At 37.5% G+C, this 13,157-nt stretch overlaps 1 protein-coding gene across 3 annotated transcripts in view; it reads right to left on the bottom strand.

The window, feature by feature from the left end:
• LOC134625867 (vesicle-fusing ATPase) overlaps positions 1 to 13,157 on the bottom strand; it is a 63,223-nt gene that overhangs the window by 35,511 nt on the left and 14,555 nt on the right. For 2 of the 3 annotated variants that reach the window (XM_063471181.1, XM_063471182.1), the window contains exon 2: positions 3,978 to 3,995. The exons of the other annotated variant lie outside the window; for it this stretch is intronic. In XM_063471181.1, the coding sequence (XP_063327251.1) occupies positions 3,978 to 3,995 (18 nt within the window). The remainder of the gene's footprint in view (positions 1 to 3,977; positions 3,996 to 13,157) is intronic. 3 annotated transcript variants of the gene reach the window in all.

Raw genomic sequence — 13,157 nt, 5'->3', positions numbered from 1 at the left:
CCACAAAAACACAAAACTGTGCATAGTGACTGTAGTTTTTAATCAAAGCTAATCAAATGTATGTATGAATATTTTTGAGGATTTCTGGTGGTCTGTTGATTTAACGCTACATTTCAATTTACTACTTTTTCAAAAGAAATACGAAACACTAACTCTCTCACCTTTACTGATGTTAATAATATAGATAGATTCAATAAATACAAATATTTAAGGCATATAAATTATGCATGATGTTTAAGGCCTCGATAAAAAAAAGAAAGCTATGATAATATGGTAGCTCTGGATGAACCTTCCTAGCACTGCCCTACTTGTTGATATATATCCCATTAGTTCAATGGAAAAAAAGGCTTTTCCCCTTTTGATTCAACCAGTGGAAGATGCTGCTATTATAAATCCACGTGGAACATTTTTTGTTCTATCCAAAACGTTTTAAGTATATTATGAGCTTTTTTATCGACTGAGCTTTCTTCCAGACCCTATGTGGACACAACAACTAAAGCAATGGGAAGTTCATTTTTTAATTATGCCAAAATAAAAAATGTAATGCTACACTGCTGCATCTGCAGTTGTAGTTCATAAAACTAAACTCTGAGCTCAAAGATACTGTAAATTTTGTGAAGCCAAGAAGAAAAGACCATTCTCACTCCCGAGGCGTAATATAGAGACCATTTGTCAAGTCCCGAGCCGTTCCTGAGGAACGCGAAAGGTGACCTTCCGCGTTCTTATGCTATGCACCGGGTTATGGATGAAATCCATAGAATGACGCTCCTGCGGTAATACACGTTCCAGCCCTGTATTCCAGCCCTAACCATAACCTTACCCCTAACCTTAACCAGCACTTTAATGACATTAGAGAGTAAAACGAACGTACATGTGTAGATTCATTCCAAATGGCTCTCATGTTTCCTCATTTTTGCGATCTCGTAATATAGGCATGTGTTGGGTGCCCGGAAGTGTAATATACTGACGATTTGTCACCTAGCGTAAAATGTTACGCTTTGGGAGTGAGAACGTGTCGAGGAGAAACTCGTAGCTGAGTGAAAACCTTTGGTGGGGAAGTAAAAGGAGTATTTCATTTTTTTACAGTTATTATTTATTTCTACAATAACTCAGATGTCCTAACTTGTTCAAATGCAGGCGCACTTTACATGCCATATATTTGATGATATAGTATACTGTTTGTAATTTCTTCGATTTTCTTAGATTTCAAAAGCTGCTCTTTCAAGTACAAGTAAGCCTAGACTATCCTCACTAGTCCAAATGTACACAGAGGAAGCACGATGCATTAGAGTTCATTTGCAAATCATCACAGACCAACATCTAATCATGGGGGATCAGAGAAAGCCATTTTCTAGTCAGAAGGAATGAAAATGAATTAACTTTCTGGAACAGAGTACAATTGATGACAGACACTTTGCGGTAACACTGATGCTTTTAGCAGTGGCAAAGAAATTGATGCATGTGATGCTGTAAAGAGCAAAAACACTTGGAACACAAATACTGTATAAGCTTGCCAGCTGCATCTCATCTAGGCTAACCTAGAAAACATCTTATACACAGTGAATATTAAACAGACTATTTATAACCAAAGGCCATGCCTCTGATCTAATTAATTTTTAAAGGCTGTCTGTCAAACATTTGTGATAAAATTCACTATGATTAGAAGAGGTGAGTGGGTTGTCTTATGCAGACTTCAACATATAAAGTGGAGGTAAATGTGGGATGTGTTGGCCACTTGCTTTAGGTGTGATATCTTCAGGGGTTTCCAAGTCTTTTGCCCAAATAATACTAAAGATCATCTTTATATTCAGAAATTGAAATTCATATGACAGCCAAAGGGACATGAGCCTTAAGAAGACCTTTTAGGTGTAGTAAAGCTAACAAGCTATTAAATAACATAGCTGTACAGTGTTTTCTAAAGTTACAGGAAATGGGGAGTGAAAGCTGTTTGTAAAGGAGTCGCCCCCTGCTGGCTAATAAATTGAATACAGGTTTAAAGTGCTTCACTGTTCAGACCTGGAAACTGCATCCCTCTAATGTGCACAATCTGTAAAATGGAACAATATTTTTACATTTTTGTTTTCTATAAATTACAGATATTTATCACACGTGCACTGCAGCCCTCAGCTGTTCTAGAAATCTCCCAAACAAGCTGCATGTCAGAATGCACATATCCAGCTCCCTCACATATTTGGACATTATCCAGTCTTTAACCTGCCAGTTTCCTAGTGCAAAATCTGCATGGTGGCTGAATGTGCTGACATACAAATCGTTCCAACAGTCCAAATCTTTCCATTGAGAGAGAGAGCAACTGCTGTCAATAGCCTGTTGTGATTACATTAACATTGTCTGAAAGTTAATTTATGAGTCCATGTATCACATTTCCTCATTGTGTAAGAGTCTGTCTGCATATGCATTCTCACCATTTTATTTTTGACCTGATGGCCAAATGATTAAGGTGCATTAAGGGTAGTACTAAGCTGTCACTGCAGTACTTCACCGGGGTATTTATGAGTAAAAATGAATCAAATGTGAAAAAGCAACTCAGATAATAAGCAGGGCATATCAGGCCATCCTCATTTGGATTTTGCACTGCAGGCTGTTTTTCACAATCCACTAAATCACTCTGATGAAGACCCTGGATGCACGTTCGCAAATTTATTTCTTGCTTTGGAGAACATGAATGTCTGCAGGGATCACCAAAGTCATTAGGAGTTATCCAGGAAATTACGACCAGCTAATGATAGCAGGTTCCTTATTCTCTCTGTTCACATTCTGTATCATGAACATCGCAGCATGAAAATGTGTTTAAGACAAAATGTCGAGAGGAAAAAGAAAACTGCCACTCCTGGTGCTTCCCTGCTTCCCTTTGTAAGTGTTCTTAGTTTTACAACATTCAGGCCTACCCAGACAACTGACAGATATCCTGAGTATATATAGCTACCATATTCTGATGACTCACCCAGTCTAAAGGGTTTGTAAGCTATAATCCATGTTTATGTATTATTATTATGGTTAAAGCATAGCAATTATTGTGATATATAAATATGTATAAAGCTTTACACAACACAACCTTGAAAAGAACCCCTTTTGATGTCCATCTCTAGCACAACCCTTTGTCTTTTAGCTCTTTTGCCAGCTACAGTGCATTTCAAGTACATCTTCTAGCTTTTGTACTTTGGCCCAAAGTCAGTGTTTATATTTTATTTTCATCCTTCTGACAGAATAACACAATCAGCAACTGATTTAGTAGAAGTCATACCTCTCACTCATTAGTTTCTAACCAACCTGGCCTGTCCATATCACCTGTAGTACTGGCAGCTACCCAGTCATTCCACAGATGGACAGACTCCAACTCCACCTATGAGTTGGAACAGTAAGAAGAACTTGTTCATATGTCACTGCACTGAGCGCAACAATATGCTAAGCCTAGGATCATAGTCATTAAAAGCTTCTGATGAAATGATACATTAATCATAGCTAAAGCCAAAAAGCTCTTCATAAATGTTAAGGAATGCCAACTGTTCACTTTAGGATTTTTGGTGTCAGCAAAGTTAGCTAAGATGCTGTAAAGCTTGGATCCACCTCACAGTATTATATATTTTTGCAAACTATCTGCCTGCTGAATCAAAATGGTAAGTTCCTAATGGAACACATCCATTTTGTTCTGGAGACTTGCAGTTTCACAGGGGAGTTGATTAATGGATGCTCAGGAGCTAGCATTTCCATCCAATCAACATGTGACACCAGCTTGAGTTTGCATTTCAATGCTGCCAAAGACTCGGTGGTTGCCGGTGGTTGCCTCATATCTCTTGAGGTTCGAGCCAGACATCCAGGCAGCAGCGGGAGGCAGACAGCAGTGACGCAAGCAAGCTATAGAACCGACTCTTCGGTCAGAGAGTGAGCAGAAAATAGCAGATATATCCCACATAAAAGAAGATGGCAGCTCTCTTTGAGAGTTGTATACCCATACATACCTTGAAAAATATTACGACCTTGTGGGCGCCAGTGGAGGCAAGCAGAGAGGAAGGACAGAAGACAGCATTTGAGAAGGAGGGGGACTCAGAGCAGCAAGCTGCTGGAGCTAAGGTGCGAAGCTGTGGTGGCTGCAGACAGGTGCACTTAAACTGCATTCACATGTATGGAATGACTCATGCATGTACATATACAGATTACCTGGGGTGGTGAGGGGTTAGAAGTGCATACAAGCCAGAGTTGAGGTTTGCTTCGACTAAATTACAAATGTTTGTAATGTTTCTTGGAACTTTTTCCTAATAAATAAACCCCAAGTCTGGTGGGCTCATGCACAAAATGTTATGCATGTCACAGGACAATATGTCTTCCACACACTGGAGACAAAGTGCCAGCTGCAACACTGTGGTGAGAGATGATGGACAGAGAAAGGAGTCAGCCATTTTTTCCCCTGATTTGTGAATATTCATTTATAATGGATGGATTGTGACATGGCATTAATGTAATCATACTGGTAATGAAAACTTTCACTGCAGTGTGTGGAATGAAAACAACTTCACATCCAATTTTGTCAATAAACAAGTCAATCACGAGGCCAAATTTTGGAAAATGTAACATCTGAAAATTTGATTAGAATTGCTCCAAAGCAATTGCTTTGTTCTGTTATGGCTGCTAGCATTGTTAGCATCAGTTAGCATTAGCCAGCATGCTCAAACAGACAACATATATCACAGGAAGGGTACCAAAGCCACAAGAAAACAGATTAACAGGTCTTTAACAAGCATCATTTGTCTTCAATTTTGTTCTGCGTCATCAGTAAACCTGTGTTTGCCTCAGTGAAGCTCTGACCCTCCTATGACAGCTCTTTTAACACAGTAGGAACAGCAAAGGGATACAACCTGCACAAAAAACATGTGAATAACTTTAAAGGAAGCAACCTTGCGAGAGCACACTGGATGGAATACACAATATCATTTGATTTCATACCAGCTCTATCTATCTATCTATCTATCTATCTATCTATCTATCTATCTATCTATCTATCTATCTATCTATCTATCTATCTATCTATCTATCTATCTATCTATCTATCTATCTATCTATCTATCTATCTATCTATCTATCTATCTATCAAAAGCCTTACAAAGGCTTCATTGTCTTGTCAGTCTCTAACTCTCACTGTGAGACAGAGACGGACAGACTGACTTTGGTCTCAGTAAGTATGCTGAATTTTGGACCTCGCATCTGATTGATTTATCATCAATAAAAGATCAGAAACAGCTATGGCGACTCAACTCTTATGGGAAGGTTTACCACAAGGTTCAGGAGTGTGTTCATGGGAATCTTTGACTCAAAGTCTCCACGCTAATTTATCCCAAAGATGTTCTATCAGGTTGAAGTCACATTTCTGTGCAGGTCAGTCAAGTTCTACTAATCCATGTCTGTATGGACCTTGCTTTGTGCAAAGTCATGTTGGAACAAGAAGGGTCCATCCCGAAAGTGGTCCACAAAGCTGGGAGCATGTAATTGTCCAAAATGTCTTGATATGCTGAAGCATTAAGAGTTCCTTTGACTGGAACTAAGGGACAACCCCCCCCCCCCCCCAACCAAACTTTACACTTGGAACAGTTCAATCAAACAAGTTCTCCTGGCAACTACCAAATCCAGACTTGTCCATCAAATTGTCAGACAGAGAAGCATGATTCGTCACTCGCCAAGTATATAACAGGTATATTTTACTTATATATAATTTTTTTATAGTACAATTCCCCTCTCGCCTCTGAAGGTGGTCCAGCCTTCAAGCTTGGGTTCTCTACCAGAGGCCTGGGAGTTTGAGGGTCCTGCACAGTATCTTAGCTGTTCCTAGGACTGCACTCTTCTGGACAGTGATCTCTGATGTTGTTCCTGGGATCTGCTGGATCAGGGCAACGTCCGAGCTGGCATGACTTCATATTTATCTGTTTCGCTCATGTCTGGGGGTACTAGCCTTTGCAGCTGATGTACTCTGGCGTTCTTTCCAGTTTTTCTCACATAATTCTATGAGCGAAGGATCCCAAATCAAATAAAAAAATAAAGTATTTTCTACATGACTGCTTCTTGTTGATTGTTATTCAGTTATACTGCTTGAAAAATAATGTTTTGGTGCTGACCGTAGCGGTCTGTTAAATTGCCTTTCATTTTCCTTTGACCATGGAAAGCTCAAACCAAGAATTGGCAGAACACAATGACCTGCCTCTAGGCAACAGCCAAAGTCATTCGTGGGCTCACATGAACACTACCAGCTAGTGCTGGGCGATATGGAAAAAATATTTATCACGATATGAATTATTTTATATCACGATAACGATATATATCACGATATATGACCTGACCTGTGGTCATCTAGAAAGTATGCAGTCTGTAAACAGTGAGTGCCGAGGGTGCAGTCTTTGTTTTGAGTTACCGTAAAGTATGTCGCAAATCCAGGTGCACGTACAGCAGCACCAGCTCGCAAACCACGAGACGGAGTTTCTTTGCGAAAAATATCATTTTTTTTATACTTTATTTTCTCTTGCATAAAGTTAAGAGCATGTATAGTGAGAAGACAACACTAATATATTTGCCACAGGCTATTTAACCCTTTAAGACCTACCATAGAACCAAGTCCGCCAGAGCTTATCTTTATGTTTTTACATGCTGTAGTGCCACTTGCGGGAGTATTTCAAGTTTCCATATATCAATACAACCGTTATAGCCCAAATTTTAATAATATGTATGCATTAAGTCCATAGTAACTACATAAATTGCAAAAACTTGTAGTGCAATAAACTACAAAAAAATTGAAAATCGTTTTTGTTTTGTTTTTTACATATCAAATCAAATCAAATCACTTTTATTGTCACATCACATGTGCAGGTACACTGGTACAGTACATGTGAGTGAAATTCTTGTGTGCGAGGTTCACAAGCAACAGAGTTGTGCAAAATACAATAATGTAAAACATGCAAAATATAAAAATGGCTAATCTAAAAAGTAATAAATATATGTACAATATGTAAAGGTATATACATTACTGAATGTGTATACTAAATATGTTTTTCTACGTGTGTGTGTTATATATATATATTTATATATATATATATATTTCTAGTTAAAAAAAATTTAAGAGGTGTATCCCTCAAAACTGTAAATACAAAAGTTTCCAACCACGAGAAATTTATTTTGAGTGTCTTCATAGTTTTATTTTTGAGATACACTAATTTTTATATACTACAGGAAAAATGAAAATAAATATTATAATGCATCAAAATAAACTATTTCCAACAGTGTAATTTGAGTTCTAAGCATCCCAGAAACGATACAGAAAAGCATAAAGTCAAACATGTCTTTTTAAAAACACCAACATAGGCTTATAAGGCCCTTTTGCGAAAATGACGTCACTTCCGGTTTCGGGCAGGTAATGGCGGACATGCGATAGTTCGCGCTGACGTATATGCCAACGTAGGAAGTCTTATGAACGTCGGCAAAGCGTGTTTCTGGAATATTATGTTTTTGTTGCTGCAAGTTTGGAATATTATGTTTTTGTTGCTGCAAGTGCTTCTTATACAATTTTTGCAAAGTTATATGTGGAAGGAAACCGTGACCTAGGGCAAGCTAATGGCATAAGATGTAAGTACAACTCCTCCGGTTTCACATGCAAAAAAAATATTGTGCTACCTTACGTGGTTCCAGTTCTACAGGGATTTAAAAATAGTTAGGTAAAACGGAGTGTGCCTGCTCCGACCGGTTGTAAAGGGTTAATTATATATTTTATGTAATAATTTATAAAATTTGGGTTAGTACGATATAAACGATAGAAGACAAATGGCACGATAGACACTTTTCTATCGTCCACACGATATATATCGTCATATCGCCCAGCACTACTACCAGCCATAGCCAAGGCTAAGTTGGTAGGTATGGTTGGTGCGATCGACCCATCAGTTAGAATCAGGCTTATCAAACCACTCGGTAAAATCTGTCCTTGGAATCTCTTGTTTGTACTAGTACAAGACTAGAGACCTTCCAATATTTCGACCTGAAACCATACACTGTTCCAAAAAATAGTAATGTCAAAGTATCTTACTGTATATTTTACAGTTTTGTACTGTCTTTCTAGAATATCATTAAATTTACATAAGTAGACTGTGATTTTACATGTCAAAGGTAAAATAACATAACATCACTGTAAATATAGTAAAACACAATTTACTTGTTTTTTAAATATATTGTTTTGTACATATGCATATTTAGATTGTAAAAATACATTCAGAAATGTATCATAATTTCACAAATATTTGTCTGTTATGTGAGAGAATGATCTGTTAAATTCAAATGTAATACTATGGAAAAATATATAAAATGATCGAAAATTAATGAGAATAATCAATAATTTAAGGAGTATGTGAATTATAATTTTGCTGAAAATTTCATGTCATCTAGGTCTGATTCAATAATTCAGAGGTAACAAGTGAAAATATAATTAATAGGAATAAAAACTAAAAAAAACCATATAAAACATTGCACTGCCACGCTGTGCTAATTATATATTTTAAAAAATAAATGTAGAGGTAGGAATTGCAATTAATATAAATCTCAAAGTATTCACAACATTCCTGAACAGAAATAGGCCTCTGCACCTGGGGTGAGGGTGTGGCCATGAAAACAATGTGACATGCCATTGGATGTTGGGACACATAATAACATGACGCTAAGCATCGGCCAATGAATGTGAACTAACAACCACAAGGTCGCGGGTATGGCTGCACTGTAGGAAAAAATCCTAATATAAAAGTATTTCACTGTGCATTTTACAGTTTTGTTCTGTTCTTCTAGAATATCATTAAAGTTACGTAAATAGACTGTGACTTCACATTTCAAATGTCAATTAACGTTAAATCACTGTAATGTAATAAAACATAATTTTCATGATTATTAAGTGTATCTGTCTGTACATATGCATATTTAGATTGTTAAAATACATTCACAAATGTATCATGATTTCACAAATATCTGTCCGTTATTTGAAAGATTGAACTGTTGAATTCAAATGTAATGCTATGGAAAAGTATATAACATGATTCCTATAAGCTTGTGTTACATCACATAAGTATTATTATCATTGCTAGTTAGGGCGATCGTGGCTCAAGAGTTGGCAGTTCGCCTTATGATCAGAAGGTTGCCGGTTCGAGCCCCGGCTCGGACACTCTCGGTCGTTGTGTCCGTGGTCAAGACTCTTCACTTACCGCCTACTGGTGATGGCCAGAGGGGCCGATGGTGCGATATGGCAGCCTCACCTCTGTCAGTCTGTCCTAGGGCATGCAATCCATTATTATTTAAACCAACTGTATATTTCTGTACATTTACGCATTATGATTCATATTGCCACATTCACTGACCTTGTTTCTAGGTAATTTCATTGTTTGATCACGTTAAAATGTTCCTAATTTAATGTCTAAAAGCACTTGGAAAAGGCAGAATCCCATGTAAAATTAGCACAACAAACTCTATTTTCATTACTGAAAATAACTGTATTTTTATGAGAAAGTTATTTTCTGTTATTTTACGGTAGTATTTTGGTGCCCCAGCTGCCGGAATATTACCGTTTTTTTAAGATGTTTTTTTTAACAGTGTATATATAGATATTAAATGCCAGGAAGACCTAAACTATCTCTTCAAAGACACTAGTATGGGAGAAAGATAAATGAATTCAAGAATCCTATTTTCACTCACTAAGACTGTGTCATATCGAATAATTGTGGACAAAAACCCCTCCAATTTCATATTAATAATAATTTCAATTGCATAGATCTGGCTCAGGTCCCTCATATCCCCCCAACTGCTTAGAATCAAGTGTGAAGACTTGTGATATGAGCAGGTTCGCTGGCACAGTTCAAGAACATAACATTTTCAGGTGAAAAAGAAGAGATAGTGAGCAGTTCTGCTGACAGTATGATTGTCCTCCCCATTTCTTCCCTTCTTTACACTTTAACACAGTACTCTTTTGTGATACTTCAACCTCAGCTACTTACAATGTTGGGGAGTATCGGAATACATCTACCAGTGTTACGTACTTAAAATACAAAATATGAGTAACTGTATTCCGTTACAGTTACCATTTAAAAGGGTGATATTCAGAATACAGTTACTTTGTTGAAATAAATAGATTACACGGTGATCCTTTCCTGTTTCTTATGTTAGGCTATACCTTCTCTATGTGTGGTAATTCCACCCTGGTGGAAACCCAAACAAACAGGCATTAAGAGGCTCTAATGCCTGGGTCTCAATCTCGCAGCCCATGTCACCTCTACTTGTGGCCCGCATAATGATGTGAAGAAATCTTTTTTTAAATTATTATTCAAAAAATGATTTAATATGAAGGCAATGGGCAGAGAGTTACAGGCATAGCCCTAAAGAATGTAGCCTCATGGGCGGTGTAGTCCGTGCTGCAGGGAGAATGGACTGCCATACCCGTTATGTGTCTGTGAGCGCGAGGAGGGAGAAAAAGGACAGTCGAAAAGTACGAGTTGTCACCGAGCAGAAACGGGAGCAGGAATCATGTAAATATAATAATAACCACTGCAGCCAAACAGAGTGCCTGACGAGCCCAGTTGTAAGTAAGCTATTAAGACTCAACTGTACACTGTGTTCGTGTTTTCCTCTGAAACAATAAGTTCCGTTGGAGCAGCCTTTCAACGCCTCTCTCTGTCTCTCACTAGCAAAGTTGACCCAGACAACAAAGTAAAGCTAGTTTTCAGCTACGAGCCCGACACAAACCCGACGTATTAGCCAGAGGTCCCTTTACTACGGTTTGGAGCCGCGGACCTGTTTTATATAAGCGTGGAATAGTTTTCTATACGAGATCGCTGCTAAAAGTGCAGCCTTACCTAATGTCCACCCGACTGTTACTCATTTTATATTAAGATTTAAAAATCTAGTTGGTATTGGTACGGCGAGTAACCTTCAGTAATAGTAATAAATCACACAGCAATAGTACATTCATGTAGTTGTAAAAAGCTTGATAATATATTAAGTAATCCAAAGTATTCAGTGTCAAATGACTTTGATTTCACTGCACTTCCCTCATCTAATAACTCTGCATTCACTCCAGCATACATCACAACTGTGACAAAAATTCTTTGGTGACTAATTATTTAATAACCCAGATTTTTCTCCACGTTTTTAATAAAGTCATATTGTCTTGTTTGAATTAATAATCTGCCTGTGTCTCTCCCATGAGACAACTAGCCAACTGGCTGCCTCCAGTTTCCTTGATTTTTTTTATTCAGAAAGCGTTCTTCTCTTTTGGCAATGTGCCGTGGAAGCAGGGAGTGGCTGAATAACTATGCGGTCACTCCCTGCATCTCCCTCTCATTCTAAATATTCTTCTAATCCCAGCATCCCATTAAATTATTCATCCAGTCAGATGTCTTCTCTGGCAGTCGATGGGTAATGAAGCTGCATCTGCAGTGCCCAAGATAGTGACTCATTAGATAGCTTCGCATCTGCTGTTCCCTGTTGAGCTTGGCTAAGCTATACACTTTCCCACTTAGGGTTTTTCTGTACTTATCAAATAGCACATGTGTCTGAGACATTATCAAATGTTGTGTCCAAGGGTTCTAACTCCATTGGTCATATCTTTCATCCACATCTTCTAGTTAGCTTATTTTTAAGGAAAATCCAATCTGTGGACTTTAAATTGACTTGTTATTAGTTTTATTTTTTTTCCCTTTACCATTATATGTTGTTCCTCTTTTAAGATCATCTAAAAATAATTTCCAGAAGCTGAACAGATGTTGATAATTCTGGTACCCTAAGCAGTTTACATAGTAAGTTTAATCCAGATTGATTAATTAGAGAAGTTAGTGTATTTATGTATGTCTGTTCTCTATGATCAAATAATAAGATATATCCTGTCTATCCCAGCTATCAGAAGGCAAGAGGCAGGGTGCAAAACAGGTAGCTGGTCTATTGCAAGGTTTCCATTCTCTCTTATGGCCAATTTAGAATTACCAGCTAGTCTAATATGTCTTTGTAATGTGGGAGGTGTCGAAGCATCCAGAGGGAATACACGCTGTGTTCTTCCATTACAAGAACCTAGCCCTAGTTATGATCTTTAATCTTCAGTCTTAATCATTTAAGCGTATCCCTATAAACCTGTCGGTTCAGTAAACAGTACTTCAGAAAAAAAAAAGTCAAACAAATTTGTTACATTTGCTTCCCTGTAAGGGAATCAGATGGATATTTCTTTCCATCCAAGTGAAAGAAATATCAGTGAAGCCCCACAGTTAATTCCATCAGCCCTGCAAGCATTTTAAACCTTTACTTGTGTTTTGGAATTCATAATATACAGAATACACTTGCATAAGCTCAATCATACGAAATCAAATCAACAAAGCCCTTGATTAGTTCTTGCCTGACATCTTAATCCAACACACACAAATTCAATATTTGCTATGGGCCATCTCTGACCACATTAGGAAATGAATAAGCTGCATATGAGAGCCAGCTCACTTTCCCATTTAAATAAGTAAGTAATTCTTTAAAGATGGTATTAAATCAAGAAGGCTTTGGGGCAGTCAGTGCTTTAATTTTTCATTAACTGTCAGATTTAAATTGTTACAGGTGTGTCTGGGGAGACTTTAAGATGCAAGTTCAATAGAAACTTGAAACAAAACATTATTAGATATTCTTTATGCATAGTATGGGGTTAGGGTTATAAAGTTTTAAAAAGTTATAAAACTTAACTGTTATGTAAAATAAAAATACATCTTAGCAGCAAAGGACTGTTGGACTACATGGCTATAATGTGTAGCTGCCATATTCAGGTTAGGGGCTATTTTGAGTCAGTAACCAATCACTCATCCTCTGCAGAGTGCTGATTAATCTTTTGCTCTCACTAACATGCTGAAAAATCATCTGTGTTGGAAGTAAACAGAGACAGAGGCAGAGACAGATGTCCTCACTTCCACACTCCTGCATACATTTATAAAAATGTTCTCTTATACTTGAACTCAGTCTTAAGGTTGCTCCCATTTGGTATAATTGATTTATAAAAGATGCTTCAGGTTTTACGTAGGTTTGTCAGCAATACAATACACTGGTTATAGTCTAACATGTTAAAAATGTAATAATAAAACAAAACTTGTCCCACAGTCACTTGTATT

This window comes from Pelmatolapia mariae, linkage group LG4 (genome assembly GCF_036321145.2).
Source record: "Pelmatolapia mariae isolate MD_Pm_ZW linkage group LG4, Pm_UMD_F_2, whole genome shotgun sequence".
Classification (NCBI taxonomy): Eukaryota; Metazoa; Chordata; class Actinopteri; order Cichliformes; family Cichlidae; genus Pelmatolapia; species Pelmatolapia mariae.
Note: the sequence above shows the minus strand (reverse complement) of the source record. Positions and strands in the feature narration are given on the sequence as shown.